The sequence below is a fragment of the Crocodylus siamensis genome, chromosome 1, assembly GCF_052110815.1.
Source record: "Crocodylus siamensis isolate JL-2025a chromosome 1, ASM5211081v1, whole genome shotgun sequence".
NCBI classification, from domain to species: Eukaryota; Metazoa; Chordata; order Crocodylia; family Crocodylidae; genus Crocodylus; species Crocodylus siamensis.
The window spans coordinates 97,428,292-97,448,447 of record NC_143395.1 but is presented as its reverse complement, the minus strand read 5'-3'; the positions used below and the strand labels follow the sequence as shown (position 1 = coordinate 97,448,447).

Below are 20,156 nucleotides of genomic sequence, written 5' to 3'. Positions count from 1 at the left end.
TCTCAGGGAACTGGTCTTTGTCAGATGCTGACCTGAAGTAAAATATTGTGATCCATTTGTCAGTAATGATCGTCTTATGCCAGCCAAGCGCATGTACCTCTGCTTTATCTTAATTTACCAGAGCTCTCACTTTCATACAATGCTATTTGTAAGCTGGTGTCCTAGACATTGAACAAATATCCAGCAATAGTTGGATGCCGAGTCACATTAAACTGTGTTTGCATCCCAAGCTTGGAGCAACATGATTACTATACTATTGGTTTGTGGCTTGTGAAGTTTCAGCACTTCAAGGGCTTCACTCCTTGCAAAAGTCCTCTACCACCATAATACCACCTATGGTTAAACCTCAGTCAATTTTTTATTTAAAAAAAGAGGAAGGAAAACGAGTCCACAAAAATCTTATGTCTAGGCACCATTTTCCCATCTTTAACTGTTAAGAACCACTCCATGAATGCAAATCTGGAAGTAAATCTAGACACATAACTATGCTTGTGTGGGGAAAAGAGATTTAGGATTTGGGAAGTTAGTGGGCTCTAAGCTAGGGTGAATACACAGCATGCTAGCAGCTCCACACTAACTCCTTGGGTGGATGCTCTTAATGCACAATACAAGTGTTTCTATCTGAAGCAATTAGTACCTTGCCACTACAATTTCTACTTTATGACTTGGACAATGTGTATTCACATTAAGAGGTAGGAGAAAGTAGTTAGTGTGCTGTTAAATTCAGAGTTTAGCTTACTGCACACTGAATTTCCCTATGGACAAGGTCCTAGTATAATTAAGAGTCAAACCCTCATAACTTCAGAACTGCTGACTGAATCTGCTGCCTACTTAGTTTGAATCTTAGGTCAATACCACAGAAGGAAATCATTTACCTTCCAACCACATTTTAGCTGTTTGGCCACATCCAGCCATACAGGCACATGCAGCTTGAGGTACGCAAACCTCTTTGCAGCACCACACACTGCACGCCCAGATGATTAAAGTGTGTCCCCCACTGCAGAGTTGTAGCATGGGGGCAGAGTTTGCTGCCAGATTTTCCTGGTAGCAAAAAAAAAGCCCAAGAAAAGCGGCATGGCACATGCTACAGTAGCATGTACTGGAACAAATGGAGGCTTGGTCCTCTGGGAAGATGCTCTGGCTACTGGCCAGCGCATCTCTGCTATTTCATTTGTGCCCCAGGTGCTTCAGCACTCCAGGAGCCAGGAAGAACACGAAAAGGGCGCTTTGCCCAAAGCAGGACTGTTTGTTCCTCACCAAAGCACACGTGCAGGGGTGTGCGCTGTGGCACAAAGCAGCACAAATTTGTGCTGCTGCAGGCACATGCCCCTGCACATCTGGACGTGGCCTTTGAGTGTAAGTGTTCCAAAGGAATGGAAGAGGTAAACCTTCCTTTTGCTTTTGGAATGTTATCTTCAAATAACTCAGTTGATTTTTCTGGAAATTATTAGGAAAAAGAATCAGTTTCATGCTAAGATCAACCATTAAATATACCATTCTCAAAGGACATACCAGGTAGAGACGTAACAGTGTAAAACTGGTGGAGTGCAAAGCTGGAATTTATCATTTAACTGTAGTGTAGCATAATCCAGTATCATACTGTCAATGTTGTGAAAGGGTCTACCCACAAATACTTAACATACTGTGATTAACTCTGGATAATAGAAAGAAGGGTGATGAAATAAGGTTCTGTCATTTTAATGTGAGAAAGAAGATACTGAAAAAGAACTTATTGAATCAGTAAGATGTAGATGCATCTCTTCCTTTCTATTAAACTGAGTGAATTCTTCTGTAAAATGAACAAAATAGAGTAAGTGTTTACTAAGCAACTACTTGGAAGAGGTATAGGGGAGGTGAGGGCCTTCCAATAGTTCCTGTTAATTTATATATCAAGAGCAGTTTAGTGGGCTACCAGTGGAATGCTCAAGTGCATAAAATTAAGCATCTACATAACTGGTTGCTGGACTATGGCTCGAATCTTTAACCTTCAGTTTTAGTATGTGAAAACATAGAATGAATCCTTTGTCTTGTATGGTATTTTCAGTGGCATATTTTTCCAACTGTTTATACTTCAATACCAAAAATACTGACTTTGTAAACTCACTTTTTTACACACCAACTCCAACAGATGTTCATCATGGTTGTGCATGGAGAAATGTTAAATTATGATGTTTTCTCTAATGGTTTTACACATTTTACATTATGTAGTTTCTGTCCTCTTGTACAGTACAGATTGTTCCAGACTTATTCTTTTTGAGGTAGAGAAACCAAATGCATCAATCCTATATTAAACACCTCACTCCCTACACCAAAAGTATGAGTCTGAAGGGAACTGATAAATTGCTGGCACTAGTGGTATAATCTTCCCTTCAAACTGAGATTATTAAGAAAATAAATTGCTCTTCACTCTAGTGTTGAGAGATGTTGCAGGACAGTGATGTAGACATCTAAAATATATTTTCTTTTTCACCTATTTCTGTAAATATACGAGTTGCCCAGTTAACTGAATGAAATTAGTTTCTTTGGTAAAGGAGATTTTGCTTGGTATGTATATTATAGATTTTTTTTTTCTTCCATTGTTTTGGAGCCTTTTTATATAAGAAAATGGTCAGTCTTCCTCTGGAAGCCCATTTCTCGGCTGAGACCCCATGAATAAGAACATTACACCAAGCTTGTTCAAGCTTTTGTGAGCTGGATACCAGGTATAAGAGCTGTCTGGGTGGGTCGTGATCACAGGTATGTAGGTAGTTACCATGCCTGAATCCTGATTCTATTGATGGCTTGGAAGATCAGGATTAAAGTCCTAAATATTCAGTGCAAATGCATCAGGATTTATTGGAAAAGTCAGATTACAGCAGTGAGGAAGTTGGGGGGAGATATATAACAGGAATGGGAGGCAGAACAAGTCTCAGTAATCCAGGCAGGAGATAAATGCATTGATCCCTGTGCCTGTAGGAAGGAAGAATGAAATTTTCTATTGTGCCAGAGATAAAAGGAGTATTTTTTTTTAAACTTTTAAACAATACTTTGTCTGCCTTTGCTAAGCTATATGATATCTTTGTGAAGGAATTGTCCCTATCTGGAAAAGGATATGGACAATACAAAATGCATCACTTATTTTTAACAGTGGGGCCTGTATCACATTACCTGTCTAAGTGGTCTGGTGTAGATAGTGTGCAGAGAAAAAGGTAGGGCTTGTGCGAAGAAAAACTCATCCCACTATCACTCTGGTCGTTTGCACACATGGTGTGGACATTTGGTTCCCTGGGGACAACTTGCAGCAACACACCTTTGGGTTCTGAATTCATGTAGCGCTGTGCTTTTTCCTCCTGCCTATAGCAGGTGAACAGTGTTGAAAGCTTCCCAGGGCGCATCCTGATGAGCATGCACATGCAGTTTGCAGCACAGCAAACCAGTCTGAGGTGCTACAAACCACACGTGGTGCACATGCACCCATTCACTATGCTGCTAATTTGCAATGTGGTTTTCTTTTTTTTGTTTTTTTTGACACCAGATCCCAGCATCAAAAAAAACACTGCTAAAAAAGCAGCACGGTGCACACAACAGGGGCATGCGCCACCAAAAAGGGAACTTGTCCTGCCAGAGTAGCACCACTGCTGCCCCAGGAGGGCCTCCAGGATCCTAGATAATGCAGCCTACCCTACCCAACCCAGGACAATTTGCCACACACTAGCCCCACATACAGGAGCATGTGGGCCACAAATTTGTGCCATTTTTGCCATGGCAATGCATGCCCCTGCATGTGGAAAATAGTGTCCCCAGATCTCAAGTGGTATGTGTATTAGGCATATGCGAAGCAGCTAATATTCGCTTTGGATTCGGATTTGGCCGATTCAGGGGGCAGTGATTTGATTCGGTGATTTGAATCACTGCCCCGATTCAGTTTGGGCAAATCAGCCAGGCCAGGCCCATCCCCTGCTCCTCTCCCAGCCTGGCAATAGCTGCCCCAGCTCCCGGCACTTGCTTAAAAAAAAAAAAGAAAACCTGGCTCATTGGGTGCTGCTGGGCAGGGGATGATCCCCGCTGCCCCCATCCCATGCTGCGTGGGGGGGCTCTGCACAAGCCCCCTCCCCCGATGCTCTCCCAGCCCCCCTACAGGTGCCCTGCCCGGGCCAGCTCCAGCCCCTTAAGGAAAAAAAAACTGAAAAAACCCCGGGACTCTCAGCTTCTGCCAGCAGGGGTGATCACTACTGCCGTGCCATGCGGGCGGCTCTGCACAAGCCTCTGAAGCTCCGAGGCTGCACCAGGAGCGCTTAGAGTCCCAGGGCTTTTCTCAGCGTTTTCTTTTCTTAAAGGCCTGGGGGAGCAGGGGAGTGTTGGGGGGCTCATAGCAGAGCCCCCCATGTAGCATGGGGCAGCAGGAATCACCCCCTGTCTGGCAGCACCCAATGAGCACCAGGGCTTTTTTTTTAAAGTACCAAGCTGGAGGGGGGCAGTCATGGGGGGGCTGGGGGAGCAGGCAAGGGTTCCCCTAAGGTCCCCTCCCCCCCAGTACTTACCAGCTCGGAGTCAGCTGCAGCTCCCTGCTGCATGCATCGGGGACTGCCCAAATCATCAAAGCTCTCTGAATCAGAGATTTGGAGAGCTTTGAATTGATTCAGAGCTTTGAATCGATTTGGACCTTTAAATTGGTACCAATTCAATTTGGATTCAAGGATTCGGCCACCGATTCGGGCCGAATCTCCTCCAAATCAAATCACCACCTGAAGCTTCGCACAGCCTGAATGTGCATTGAGTGGCCTCTTCCCACTGCCATAATTTTCACTCCCACTACAGCTATCTCTGTTCCGTGTCCTGTTCTGAGAATCACTTTTGAAACATTCAGGATGCTGTGGTTCAGTCTCAGTGATTTGTGTGGAGGGATGTGAAATTAAAAAGGTGATCTTTTTACAACAGCAGTTCTCAGCCTTTTTACTGCAGTTACTCCTCCATAACTTACATGAATTTATTGGCACCTCATTTAAAAAACTAACACATTTATTACAGGTCTTACCTCCTTGCAGAGGGGGCGGGCAATGCGTGTGGGGGAGTCACCAGCCAGGGAGAGCCTAAGCCTGCCTTATCTGCTTATCTCCTCAAACCTAGAGCCCAAGCCTGTCCTTATCCACATCTATCCTTCACACTTTATCTCCTCACACTTCCTCCCTGGTTGAGAGTGACCAGTTCACACTGTTAGGATTTAAAGGCTGAGGTAGCCTAAAGCTTTGTTCTGTGGGCTTAGAACAGGGGTGGGCAAAATGCGGCCCACAGGCCACATGTGGTCCGCCAGGCCATTCTATCTGGCCCAGCAGGGTCCTAAAAAATTTAGAAAATTAATATTCATCTGCCCCTGGCAGTCTGTCATGCAGTCTTCAATGGCTTGCCAAAACTCAATAAGCAGCCCTCTGCCTAAATAATCGCCTGCCTCTGGCTTAGAAAGACTGCTTTGCTAACAGGGGTTTGAGAGCCTAGTATTAGTGAGCATAATTGCTCTTCGGCTTTTATCAAACGGGAGGGGCAGGGGGGTTGTCTGCAGGTAATGGCCTACTTTAGGGTTTTCCAACCTTTTCGATCAGCGTAACCCCAGCGGCCAGATACAAAGCAGGATGGGAGGTAGCATGTGGCCAGACATGGAGCGGTGGCAGCCACCGCATGCAAGCTTCCCTCACCCCTGCGATCAGCCAAGTGGGCAGCACCTGCATGGCAGTGCAAGATGTTGTGCTGCAGCATGCCATCTCCACCCACCTGACTGTACCCCTCAAGGTCTTTTCAAGTACCCCCGGTTGACAACCCCTGGCTTACTTAACCATAATAGATGTTAGTGCATCATGTGAAAGGGAAACTAAACCAATCAGGATTATACTGTACAGTGTAAAACACTTTTCAGTCCAATTAAGTCTTACTGGCTCCACAAATTCTTCCTGTATAGCTGCTATTTTTCCATAAAGTAGGCAAGAGTTCTTTGGAGCACTAATTTCTTGTGTCCAGTATCTAGCTTATGCAATGAGATGATTTGTTGATTAACTGTGTGAAACTAACTCAGCTGCCACTATCTTGTAGGTATGATGGCTCAATTTAGTTCCTTTTCATCTCTTTTAAGAAGTCTTTGAACTAATAGTAGATAGCTTCTGATTGCATCTTACTTCAGTGGTATGAGGACTGGGAACCTTATTACCATAGTATTAAACCAAATCAAACTTAATTAGTCTACTAACCCGTAAACACATAACTACAGTTACTTGCATGCTTCCATTTACAAGACCAGATCTTTTGTTTATAAAGAATAGGAAAGTGACTGAAAACTGAGAATTTCATTTTGGCTCTAGTTCTTGTACAGTTAGTATAAAAGGAAGTCAAATAACATGGCAGAATATAAGACAAATTTGTGTGCATAAATACACATTTGGAAAAATTAATGTACATGCAAGTTAAAAATTAGAAGATTAAGTATCACTGGTTCTGGGTACTCATTCTAAATAGCAATAATTGCATTAGTTATTTTAATAATGTCTATGAAATTTGTTAACCTTCAAAATAGGCATGAGTTTCTGGCTCTGGCTAGTCTTAAATACGAAGTAAGGAACTATTCATATAGATTTGGATTAGTTCATTCAGATTATACCCTTTCTGGCTTTAAGTAAAAAATTTTATTAAAAAAATCATATGCATTTAAAAATTAAAACAATCTCACAAAAGCCATTAGAAACACTCTTACTATTTAGAGCACCTGCATTTTTATTAAAGGCAGGAAGATGAGAGAAAAGGCCCAATTTGTATTCAAAGCCATACTGCTACTTATCATAGATTTTATCTTTCTGTGAGGATTTAAAACCTAAACAAGTCAGTGTCTATGGTATAAGCCCACAGTGACCTACATTCTTAGAAGGATGATTACAAACGTCATATCAATTCTAAGTGTGTATCCTCTTTTTATACTTTTACCTTGACTGGTATAATAAGGCTGAGGAGGATTTTAGAGAATAGCTATATATTACTGTTGTACAGATTTGACACATTTTATAAGTTACTGCCTGGTCCTCTAAGATGCTGTCAGGTAATGTTTTCTAGTACATTCTCTGAAACTGGTACAGTGTTTGTGTGGTGTCTTGCACAACTGGACCAGAATTTGAAATATGTACCAACAAGTACTGCCTCAATACAAAAATAACAACAACATATATCAAAACACTTTTTTTTTTTTTTTTTATGAAGCTATAGGAAGATAAAGCATTTTATCCCCTTGTTGCTAGCTAAACATACCGTGTGAATAGTCTTAAGAAAAGTGATGACTATACCAAGCAGTGATTGTACGTGATAATCCTGTAGGGAGCATTTTTTTTTTTAATGTAAGAATTTGCTCTTCCTATTGAAGCGCAATTATTGACTTAATTGCGTGAAACTTTCCAACCAATTGTGTAAGCTAGCTGCATAGTTCAGAGTTCTTTGCTGCACCTACCTACTCCAAATGAAGTATTGTTCTTAAGACTGTATGACTTGACTAAATAGCAGCAGCAGAACATTTTTTTTTTTTTTTTTTTTTAAAAGTACTAAAATCCCAGATAGCAGATGGTAGATCTTAAATTGCATACTTTAAGTAACAAGCATGCATCTTGAAGAGAAAAACGCAGCTTGTACCTAAAATTATACAGTGCTGTCTGCTTTTACAGTAAGAGGACATTTCAGGATAATTTTGTAGAGATCACTTTTTACTTTACATTTAATTTTATGACAGTTTTGTTCCTACTTGTCATTAAAGGGCAGTGAAATATTTGGGAATCTTGTTATTATGGATAAGGACAAGTTGTCACCATTTCATTTTCGCCTATTTTTAACTTTGTCTTTAGGTTTTAATTGTATTTACAAAGGAAGAAAAATACATATGCATTAATCAGATACTGTTTAGAGCAATAATGTAACACATTAGAGAAAAAATACTTAAAAATAGTTGTATTTATATTCCACAATTTGCTCAAATACTGTTGTTTTTCTTATAAACTTTCTACAGAACGTTTTAAAACAAATTCTTCACATTGTTTGTCGACTATGTACTTATAGAATTTGAGGGAAATAGTTCCGGTTGTTTTTACAGCTTAACTCATGTACAGTACCAAAACGATGGTAGTTAGGTCACATGCAGTCCATATGAGATTCTAACATGACATTTAATGAGTTTTCTGATGTTGACCACCCCTTTGATGCTGAGGGCAATGCATCTGTAGAAAGTAGTGACTGTAGATTTTGGTTACTGCTTTCTGCATCTTCCAGTTTTTCAGTGTTATCCTCCCAGTTAATGTGGAATCTTGTGACCCTGGGATTAGATGCCAAAATATTCCTTTGAAGCTGCAGGAAGGAGGAAAAAGTTAATTTTTTGTATTTTTTATATACACATCTCAAGCTAAAGTTTGCAAAATTGGTCTTGTACATTCAGAAGAGGAAAGAAATTAATCAGTTAAAATTACTGCTCTTGAACTTCAATCCACAGGTGCTGAATATGAAAATCAGGCACGAGGATTTATAACCCAGTAATGAGCCATTGATCTATCTACTTTGGTATCTTATCTCAGGGACCAAATATCTGTTTATTTCAGAAGACAAAGTAAACCTTATCTTGCAGACTACCCGTGGTATTTTTATCAGGGAGAGGTATATTTCCTTCTGAACACACCCAGCCTAAGTGTAAGATGTGTGTCATGATTACAGTTGTCTTGACTTGTGAGGTAGAAGCATTAAAACAAATTAAAATATCCAGCCCCCCATCATTTCCACAGATTTCACAATAGCAACATTAAATCTAGCATAAAGGAGAGTAGGAGTTTAAAATTTGAGTTCAGGTGAAAACATCTAGATTTTTGGAAGCCAAAGCTCCAGAGCTTACCCCACATAACCCAGTTCAAGATTCCCAAGAAGTTAATGGATTTTGGAACAGGCACCTTAAACTGGCCTGATTATCAGACAGTGCTGAGCCTTTGACCTCTGAAAAGTAGTCTCTCAGGCTGGGCAAACAGAAACCACTAGTCACTTTTGAAAAAAATCTTAGTCTTGGCCTTTTAGTGAACCCTCATTTATATTTTAGGTATACCCAGGGATATTTGGGGGAAAATGTATGGCTCCTCTCTGTACTGGTCATTGTACTGCATTATTCTGACTCACTCTTCACACTCTGTCATCATCTTGTCATTCACATATAAATGGGAAAACAATTTTACCTCATTACCCTTCACCAGCAGGTAGCTTTCCAGTGGGTGGAGAAGCCTAAATTTAATACTTAGAAAAGGTGCTACCTTGATGGTCCTGAAAAAGCATAGATACCTGCTCTGTGAACAGAGAGTGCTAACAGTGGAAAGCCTACACAGAACTGAAGCATGGTGAAGGGCAATTTTGGAAGGACCACCTCTGCAGTAGGTCAGCAATCTTAATCCCTATTCAAAATTAGCCTCCCTTCTTTCTAATAACATGAACATTGCTGATATCTGTGATGTGGACATTTGTCCATTAGGAGGTGAAGACAGGCTAACAATTCATTTCACCTGAGTGGTCTAAGACAGTAATAAATTCTAATCATTAATGATCTGGGAAGGATTTAACCCAGTGGGAGACTGACTGCATTCCAATCCCCCTTCAAAATTAAAAGTGAGCTAATTTAGACTGGCATGTAGCTAAGTCTTCTTTTAGCTTGATTTGATGTACAGGATTCATATGCCTTATGGACCATTTAGGATTTTTTTAAAAAGAATGAAAGCCTTTTTCACTAAACACGTTTCCAATATGCAACTAGAACAAAACATTCCTTACCTTAGAAAAGTCTGGCTTCACTGGAGGATTCTCTCTCAATTCTGTTTCAGTATATTCATTGTTTACGTAATAGCCAACTCGAATAAATTCTTGACCTCGGTAGGTGCACGTGATTAACACAACTGTTACACCTACTGCATCTGCATCTGGAATAAGTCCTGGATTAGGAGCATCAGCCTAAAATGTAAAAGGAGAAGGTTATAATAAATAACCCAATCTTATCCACAACTTTATGCCAAATGACTGTCTATCAGGGAGATCTGGAGAGACAGATCATGTTGATTAGGCTATTTACAGATTTTTAAATTGTTTCATGCATAAAGAGATGGTACACAGTAAGCACATACGCATCACTTTCTCTGCGATTCCAAGCCTGGGTTGAGGGCATTACTCTGTAGAGATAATAGGAACCCCATCCCCAATTTTATAATATGAGGTTAGGCAGCATTTCCACTGCATCTCATAGAAAGTCCATCAATTCCTACAGAGAAAAAACCCACACACATATTGACTGGCTTCATAAGTCATAGGGTCTTATATATAGGTCCTTGATCGCCTGCAGTGATGATTCTCCTTATTCCCTACAGATCTGAATGGAAAGTAAAATTTTGGACTGCCCCTACATAAATGCCTCCAATCACACAAAGTCATGTATTATTAAATAGAAAGTTTCACACAGGAGCTTAAACTTTAACTTGAAGTGGGGAAGCCAAACTTAAAACTCTGGTAAGACCAACCAACCTTAAATGAATCTATGACAGAGAGCACCATCTATCTAGTTAGCTATCACTGGAAGTTCAAGATTTTTTAAACAAGCTTTCAAAAGACCTTATATCCCCCAAATAGCATCACTTTTCCCTGTGTGTCTATCTGAAGGTTCTGTAGGACACAGGGCTGGTTCCTCAGGCATTTTCTCTTGTTCAGGAAAAAAAACCAGGCTGCCTTGTGCCTGGGTATCCACATCTAAACATACATTCTAAGACTTTATGCCTGCTAAGTTCAAGCCTTAACCACTGCAAAAATCTTACAGGTTCAAGTACAACAAATACAATTGTTTCTCACCCTTCTACATGCACAACAGGCTTCCTGGAGGCTATATAGAATTCAGCTGGTGTTTTAATGAGGGTGCAATCTTAACATCCTCAGTATGTTAGCTGCATGCTACTCTTGCTTTATTGGCTATGTCATCCATTTTTCCATTAAAAGGAAGCTTTAGCACATGTTAGAGTTACAAGACAGACTTGTCAATCTGTTCCAAAAGTCTTGTGGCTTTTTATCATATGGCAGTCTCAAGCAAACCTAACTCTGCCATCCCTCTACTCATTGCAGACTTCCTGTAGGTCTGCAAAATTAATTCGTCTCTGTCCTTGAAACCAAAACTTCTGATTTTCTTTTCATGTTGTGGGAGGCAGCACAATCTGGCAGGGTTCTCTCTCTTTCTCTTAAGCAACTCCTCATAAGTGGCAGGGATACAAGCAGCCCATAACAGCAGGAGTATGTACACTCTCTCAGACCACAGACAGCCCTAACTCTGCTTCAGACCAATCATAGCAGTTATGCAGGGGCCTGCTTAAACAAGGCCTTCTATGCGGCAGCTTTTATAACAAAGTATTCTTAAGAATCCTGCCCCCCAAACTGCTAACTTAACTCCATTTACTACAAGGGCATTATGCCAATGGAAAAGTTGGTCCTGTGTGTAAATATACATTCAAGAATTGCTTTACTTGTCCATGAAATGCAGCCCCTCTTTGGGGGAGGGAGGCATAGAGGATTACTAAACATCTCTAATTAGCTGACTGATACAGAAAGTGAGAACTAATGCCTTATCCAATTGAAGCTGTAGAAGGAATAAGGTGGCAAAAACTTCATTTTCCTACCTTAGGAAGGACTGTTGTCTTGATAAAACATGATTTGGTTAACTGAGCAACAATTAGCTAGTGTGTGTTAGCATTAGTTAACACATTTTAAAACCAATTTAGTACCCTGTATGGTTAGGCTAATGGCATTTCAAATTTGTTAACAATTATGGTCAGTTGCTTGCCCCCTAGCATTGACCACAACTAGATAACCAGTTTTTAGTACCACTGTATTGGTCTAGGTACAAAGTAATGTTTTAAAAAATGCACTGACACTTGAATTTGAACAAACCTGCTAGCTTACTTCCCTCCTCGTTTTCCAGAATTACCAAAGGCTAGTCTTTTGAGGGCTGCCTCTGTGCAAAAGTGTGCCACAAGATCACTTATGATCATAACTGTTAAGATGTAAAAACAAAGTTCTGAACAAGCTACACCTTAATATTAGCATTATTTCAGCTAGTGACTTCAGGAAAAAGATAGTACTGCTTCTTCCAACACTGATATGACTTCTTATATACTTCGTTCCTATTCAAATATAGATGAGACCCATCAAAAGCATAACATCAGTTCAATGGACTTCAAGCTTAGGTACTTCCATAAATAGAGGAAAGAAATTCACTGTATTATAGGAAAGCCTGTATTAAAATATGTTATAATTGGAACGTATCCCAGTACACAAGCAAAAGGGACTTACACACATGCAGACTAGTCTGGCTGTGAGATTCACAACTAGAATTTAACAAATGATTCCTTCATACATATCTGAATGTATGGTAACCTGAAGTTTGAGTAATCAGGATTTACCTGAATCAGCTGTCCAAAATATGCTTTTTAAGGGCACCATCGCCCTTTGCTTGTAGTCTTGACAACTCCTAGCACAGTGATAATTTAAAAAAAAAAAAGTTTAAAAGCGAGCCTCAGTAACTTCACCCAGACTAGTGCATACTTTTAAATTAAGTGTAAAATGTCAGCTGATCTTTCAGTAGTATGCCACACTGTAACCTCCTTCCAAGGACTAGCCACAGATTTTTTTTTGTCAATTAACAGAGTAAACAATAATCCATAATATAAAAAGAATGAAATGTTGATAGCACAAAAGTTAGATCCAGTGTAGAAACTTAATGAAAAGTAATTGCTTAGAAGAATGTATGTAAATGGCTACCAATGCTGCTCTTATAACTGTGCCTTTAGCTTGCCTAATAAGGTTTTCCTTTATCCAATATTTCAGAGAAACCCTGAAATATTCAAATAACTAGGAGTTATGCACTTATTCATGACAAGTTTGTGACAGTTTCTACATACATCCTAATATCACTTTTAAATTGTATTTAAAATTGTCAGTAAAATAGAAGCTCATTTATATCTTCACTTATTTCATCTGGTCACATGCATGAAATCCAGTGGAACTGAGCTATTAAAAAATGAAAACAAAAAAACAGACAAAACAAAACAAAAAAATCACAGCAAAACATGAAAATAAATAAAAGTCCTCAGGAATAGGCTAATTTCAGTTTTGACCAGAGACCTCTGTCAAAGCATTTTACTCCTGGCTTATAAGACAAGAGACTAGCCTAGGGTAAGCAGAAGTAACACTGAACTAAGTCACTGTTTTAAGATACAGGGAAAAAAAAGTAAGATGAAACTGCCTTATTTTCTTCCTATTAATGACTTCAGGTGGAAACCAGACTAATATGTTAAGCCAACTCTGTGCCATCCTCTCCCTACTTTCCCTTTAGGCACTACCTTGATTGTAACACTTGGAGATTTAGCAGCTGGTTGCTCTCAGGATAATTAAACATCACAAAATTAGTGGGAGAATCATTATTTTGATCTCTCCCCCCTAAATACTTATGATTAGGGACTTACCAAATTTGTGATGTCACAGATTCCACAAAATGGGGAGTTGACAAAAAAAAATAAATAAATCTTATTGAACACTACTTCAACCTCACTAGGGGGAGGGGGCTGCCAGCAAGATGGCTGCCACCCCTCACCATTGCCCGGCTGCCTGTCATGTGGCCCCACCCCTCTACTACTCAGCAGTGAGAGGCAGGGGGCTACTGGGCCCCCTCAGCCAATTGGAGGCATGGGGGTAGGGGACCTGCCATACTCCATCCACAAAATGCCTGTCCAGGCCCATGCTGTCTGTGAAATCAGGGGGCAGCCCCCACAAGTTAGGTAGGTCCCTACTTATGATCTAAACCTGGATCACCATTTGTGAAACTACATTGCACTATTACACCATGACACTGGTATCCCATTGTTATGATGTAGTATTTTTCTGCAAACAGATGGGGGCTCTCCTTAAGCTTTACTAGGAAGTCAGTGAGTTCATCACCCAGATAGTATGCCTACATTAGTGACGCTCAGCTAGCATACCATGGGACCCTGGGGTGCCCCAAGATCTTACTTTCTAGGGTGCTGTAGGGTGCCATGCAACAGTACCACTATTAAGTGTACAAACACTATTCACAGGATAAACCCAGAGTTTTCAAACAGGAATTCATAGGCTTAAAAATATTGTGATTTGCTCTGGTCTTTTTGCTTTCTTTGCAATAGAAGAATTGCTCTGTTAGTTTTTCTTTTGTCAAAAAAGGTGAAAATTAAACAGCTAATATTTTCAGAGGGGTGCCTAGAGTCCAAAAAGTTCAAGAACCACTGGCCTGCACTAACTTTTTATTCTCACTAGGCACCTCCGCAGGTCTACTAGTTGTACAGTATTGGTAGCACTAACACAGGCCAACTAAATTAGTGTTTATAAGCAATGCCATATAACTGTTCTGAGCAAGTCAAGACAACAGTTTTTAAAATGCCAGGGGGCATGACAGCCTCATACTCGTAACTAATACCAAAAATGAACAGTACCAAAAGAAAGGCTGGGAAAGGCTAGTGCAAACAAGGCCTCAGAAATCAGGAATATTAGATCCAATGTGCTGATAACACATATTGATTTTGTATGGTGAATGGTATTATTAAATGCTTGTCTGATTCGTCAACTTTAAACTCCAAGTTAACTTTAGAACTACTTAAAACAATGAACTTACCTGAAATACAAACATGTGTCTTCCAGCAGGAACAGGTCCAACTAAAACAGAATCTAAAACCTGATCGTACTCTTCGCTTTCAGCCGAGCCCACATAAATTATTTTCCACTCCAAATCTAGTGAAGACAAAAACATTAAAAAAAGGCACAATTTGCACAAATGTAACTGTTTCTCCATGGTACCAGGTAAAAACCCTCAATTCCTGCTTACTTTTATTTATCCTAAATAATGTTGGCAAACAAATAGTTTTTCTATGCAAGGAAATTTACTGGCATAATTGTAATTTTAGTTAGGCCTCCTAAGGTATATGGCCAGTCTATCAGGAGTTCCATCTGAAACCGAAGTAAGGAAAAGCTTCCAACTGGTCAGAAAGGTATGCATACACCACCCTCTCTCTCAAAGGTGCTGGGCAGTATCATTTCTGGACCTGTATCACCTATGCTTTACCCAGTCCTAAGGTTCCATCCCACCATCCTTACCTAGCAACCAGGATTGGGAGAATCCCCCACATATCCCTATATTCACATTCATTTTTAAATGTTTAGATGGAGACCTGGGCATTATTCATTTAACTGAGCTGAGACCTCTCTCCAAACTCTGGCTACTTGACCCCAAACCAGGGAGAAGGTCAGCCAGAGTAGTGAAATGTGCTGGTGTACATGGGTGTATCACACCCTGAGCAGCAGCCCAGCTCCCAAATAGGAATCCATCTCTGGTCCCCAAAATTTTGCTGAAACTAGCTTATTAATTTAATAGAATATCCAAAGTGCAAACACTATACATGCTAGCGGCCTCACAGGCACAGAATAACATGTTAAATAGGGAAATATATACAGTTAGCATAGTTTGATTACATGGTTGTCGCCTCATTGGAGACTTTGGGTATTGAGATGCAACCTGCCTAGTGAGATGAGATTACAACCATTAGATGAGATTATATATATAAAAAAGAGTTTAATGTTCAGTGAAGTGAAGTGAAAATTTTTCTATTAGGGTTAGCATTAATTAGAACTTCCAAAATTTTGTAGAACGCCACATATAATAATAAATTACATTACCATTAATATTGTATATAAAAGTATAGTTATCATATAATTTAGATTTAGCATTTAGATTTGTATAACCTTATTTTCTGCAAAATTTGCTACTGAATTATACAGCATGTCCCTGCTGATCAACAGCAAGGGACAAAAAAAAAAAAAACAAAAAAAACCCAGCTCATTGTACTGCGACCAAGCCGCAGAAGTTGCTGTAACTTGCTGCAAGTTAAGTAGACCCCTAGGGCATTTATACACACGCTTTTTTTCCTGGGAATGTGCCGGAGATTTGCCACTTTGGAACAGACTTGATTCATCGAGTCTGCTCCACATGCAAGTTGAGGTGAACCATACCGCACCGCACCGCACGCAGTTGTATAAAGCAGCAAAATGCATGTCAGCGCACAGAAAATGGCAGTGGTGTACTTTTGAACTAAAGCACCTCCGAGGTGTTTTAGATCAAAAGCACACCACCGCCATTTTCTCAGCACTGACATGCATTTCACCACTTACACAACTGTATGTGGTGCAGCACCAGGTGCTTTTCAAAGCCACTGGCACTGTGACGTGTGCGTGTGTAAAAATGCCCCTAGTTGTTATTATGAGGAAGTTTAACTGAAAGATAACACTGGGGATTATTTCATTACTTACAAGTGAAACTGATGGAGCAATTTCAAGATGGTCCCTTTTTTTTTTTTTAAAGTAACATTTTTGTATCACCTTTCACTACTGAATAATGCAGATTGTGCATAAGCAGCAAGTAGGGTGGGTGAGCCCCAGCTGTTACCTTCAATAGCATTCTGCACAGGTGCAAGGAAGGGGCTATGCTGGAGCTCTTTCAGCACAGCTGGAACCTAAAGAAGAAAGAGCTTCCAACTATTTTACAGAACTTATCTGCTCTATTACATGTCCTCATTACTGTAGCCCTTCTGTACATATATTTATCTTTTAAGGTGACAATTTTTCTTCCAGCTTACAGTGTGCCTAACTAGGTTGTTTTGCCTACCTCTGAAGCATCTGGTTTGGGCTACTGCAAAGACAAGTCACCAGACAAAAAACATCTAGTGGCCTGATCTAGTCTGGCAAGTCTTATGCCTATAGAGGATAGTGTCTTAAGTCTTATGAGGAGAGGACAGTGAAGGTTAAGATTCTCTCAAACACATTTATTATAAGTTATTATTCCAGTATAAAGTCCATTGTGGACTGATAGCTTATATTATCTACAAACTACAACTTTTTTGCAACATCATTTTTTTTTTTAAGTGGTACATCTTAAAGCATAAAACTTTTCAGTTAAAACCATTTAAAAAGGCATTGATAGAAGCAAGGAATCTTAAACTGGCATAACTGAATGGACTCAATTTAAAAATTAAACTAACATTTGGAGAGAAAAATTGATCAGGGCCAGTCCACAATTTTTTGGGACCCCCTACAAGATACAGTTTTGGCAGAATTGCGGATAATTCTAGTATAAACTCGCTGAAATAAAATAATGTGGGCCGAGCTGTAGGGGTGGGAGCAGCACATGCTGGGGACACCTGGGTTCCCTCCCTGGGACCAGGAACTCTCCCATTCAGCCAGGAAGGGGCTACCTGCCTGAACTGAGCCCTTTAAACATGGCGTAGGTGACGGGGCGAGCAGCAGGTCCTGTACTATTTAGTATTTGGATAGTAGCAATTAAAAATAAGCAACAGCAACTTCCTTCATGACATGTATTAGTACTTTCTGTAACTATTTAATGACCTGTATTTTTAAAAAAAAAAAAAAAAAAAAAAAAAAAATCAGAAGTCAAAAATCTGTACTTGTAATAGGCAGAGATGTGAAAAATGGTAGTGTGCTTTTCATTCCTAGTTGAAAACAGGAGCCTAATATTGCAAAGTAAGCAAGCAGGCAGTTTTAAATTTTGGCTCATTGAGACGCCAACCATCCTTGCTTCAATATGTAAATCCATTAGTAATGAATATGAGCTAAATACACAAGAGCAGGAGGGGAGGGGCAGGAGTCCTAGGCACACAGGTCCAGGTAATATGTCCAGTCTGCTAGTGCTCCCAGATTTAAAAACAGGCTGTGGCCCTGGTGCACCAGCCGTCTCATCCACAGGGGCATGGGCCAAACCTTGTTTAAACCAAAACAGTGTTTCTCAACCAGGAGGTCAGTGTCCTAGGGATGTGAGATCCTTTAAAAGGTGCCTGAGGTGCAAGAGGAGTGCAGGTTCAGGCTCCTCCCTGCAAGGAAGTAAGCAAGGCCAGGCTATCGTTGTTAGGGGGTTCCAGTCCAGTCACATGGGTGATGAGGTGCCTCAAGTTAGCCTCCCCACCATGGCCTGTATAACTAGACTGGCATCCCCCAGGTTAGCCTCCCCCCAGTCTCAAACAGTTAAGAATCACTAGAGGCTGGGGGAGCAGCCTCTGCCAGCCTGACCCAGCATTGCCCCAGGGAGGACATCCTCCAGAGGCAGCACTGAGTGGCGCCGTTCCCCCAGGCCTGGCAGGGCCACTTTCTCGCTTGCCCACCGACAGCCAGTCTAGCACCATGTGCCTCCTGACCCAAGCATCTTTGGGTAAATGTGATATGTTTTTTCCAACTATTTAGTTGGTCTATTACAAAACGTTTTTCGGTGCACCGACACCCTTCTTCAGGCACGGGGAGAGTGTTTTGCCTTCTCCAGGTGCCAATGTACAAAGCGTGCGCCTGAAGAAGGGCGTTAACTGGGAAAAGTGTTTTTCCAGGCACCAGTACCTTCCTTCAGGCGGGAGAGCGCTCTGCCTACTCCTGGACACAGCAGGAGCCAACAAACAAAGCACGCGCCTGAAGGACTGCCTTGAAAAACATTTTTTCCAACTTAAGACCTTTCTTCAGGCACAAGCTTTGTATGTCGGCTCCTGTTCTGTCGAGGAGCAGGCAAAGCACTCTTCCCCACACCTAAAGAAGGGCACTGGTGCCCCGAAAAGCAATTTCCCCAACTATTTAGTGCAAGACACCCCCTCTCCCCACAGAGCTTGGCCGGTCCGAGGGCGCAGCGGAGGCCGGGCGGCTCGGGGGGCTGTAGGCCGCCGCTGCGGGAGCAGGGGCTGCGGCTAGCGCCGCTCCACCACGCGCAGCAGGGAGCGCGGCGCGGAGAAGTGAAGGCGGCAGCTCCGCCCAGGTCGGGCCCGCCGCTTCCCGCGCTCCTCAGCCCGGCGGCTCTCGACCCCGCTCGCAGCCCGCCTCCCGGCCCCGATGCGCCGGCGCCGGCGCGCACAAAGCTGGCAACATGGCTCCCGCCACTCGCACAACTTCCTCGCAACTTGCCCCCGGGCCGGGCCGGCCCCGCCCCCCCCCTCGCCGGGTGCGAGTGGCCTCACCTTCCGACAGGTCCTCGATGCACTCGAAGGTGATCTCGAACTGGAAGGGGTTGTAGAAGGGCGAGGGGTTGTCCAGCACCACCACGTTGTTCACCTGCACCTTGGCCATGGTCTGCACAATGGGCCGCGCCCGGCCTCGGGCCCCCCGCCCGCAACTTTCTTGTCGTCTTTCTTTCTTTCCTTTCCTTTCCTTCTTTTCTTTTCTCTTCTCTTCTCTTCTCTCCCCCGCCCGCCTGCCTTCCCCGCGCCCGCAGCGCGCCGCCGCCTCGCTAGTCCGCCCCGCGCCGCCCCATTCTCCTAGCTTAAGGGGCAGCGCCGGCGCCGATTGGCCCGCGGGCCCGAGCCCCGCCCCCCGCGCCGCCCCGCACGGGCAAGACGGGCTGCTCGGCCGCGCGCGGTGCAGCAACCGGTCGCGGCTCCCCCTGCCGGAGCCCCGCGGAACTGGTGCGCAGGGAGGAGCCGGTCCCATCCCTTGGCTGCAGCGTTGTCGGGTCTCCTCCCGGCTTGGCTTGTCCGGGGGCTTCGTTTCCAGCTCTGTTCCTTTTCCAAAGACGGAGTTGCTTTCCTTTTTTTTTTTCTTCTTCTTCGTCTCTGTGTATAGGAGATGGGGAGAGAGAGACATTGACCGGGGGAAAAAGAATAAGGAAAGAGATGGAAGGGGGAAGAAGTGGGGAGAGAAAGAAATAGAGTGAGGGGAAGAAATGGGGAGAGATGGAAAGGGGGAGGGAGAGGTGGGGAGAAAGAGAGTAGATACAAATATACATTTTATACATACGTAGAAATGATGTACGGGCAATCCCCGCTTAGCGCCCTATATGGTTCCTGAAAATCCCAGCATTAAGCAAAACCAAAAGTAGTTGACGACCCAAGATGGCGACCATGATTGTTTTTAATGACCCAAGATGGTGCTCGCAAGTGTTGTGGCAAAACTTGCTGAGCGCCAGGTGGAATCGGGCATCAATTTTAAATGAACCTTATAGCGAAATAGTGCTAAGCCAAAGAGAGTTAAGTGCGGGTTGTCTGTATATGACTATATACATTTCACATACGTATTGTATAATTTTTATACCTGTATAACATGGC

The 20,156-nt window shown here is 42.2% G+C and overlaps 2 protein-coding genes across 4 annotated transcripts in view; one reads left to right on the top strand and one right to left on the bottom strand.

Annotated features, from left to right (window-relative positions):
* MCM9 (minichromosome maintenance 9 homologous recombination repair factor) overlaps positions 1 to 20,156 on the top strand; it is a 72,560-nt gene that overhangs the window by 21,129 nt on the left and 31,275 nt on the right. The gene's annotated exons all lie outside the window — the stretch shown is intronic.
* On the bottom strand, positions 7,686 to 19,372 carry ASF1A (anti-silencing function 1A histone chaperone). The gene is made up of 4 exons (XM_090038629.1): positions 19,074 to 19,372; positions 14,693 to 14,808; positions 9,793 to 9,969; positions 7,686 to 8,340 (listed from the first exon to the last, which is right to left on the bottom strand). The coding sequence occupies exons 1-4, from the start codon at positions 19,180 to 19,182 to the stop codon at positions 8,128 to 8,130; spliced, it is 615 nt and encodes a 204-aa protein (XP_089894755.1). The 5' UTR covers positions 19,183 to 19,372; the 3' UTR covers positions 7,686 to 8,127.

What these genes read in the sequence shown, in the direction of transcription:
- ASF1A (XM_090038629.1), bottom strand. Translation starts at nt 19,182, where the DNA reads ATGGCCAAGGTGCAGGTGAACAACGTGGTGGTGCTGGACAACCCCTCG. An exon ending in CATCGAGGACCTGTCGGAAG is followed by an intron (nt 14,809 to 19,073) that starts GTGAGGCCACTC and finishes TGTCTTCACTAG; the next exon opens with ATTTGGAGTGGAAAATAATT. An exon ending in GACACATGTTTGTATTTCAG is followed by an intron (nt 9,970 to 14,692) that starts GTAAGTTCATTG and finishes TTTACATTTTAG; the next exon opens with GCTGATGCTCCTAATCCAGG.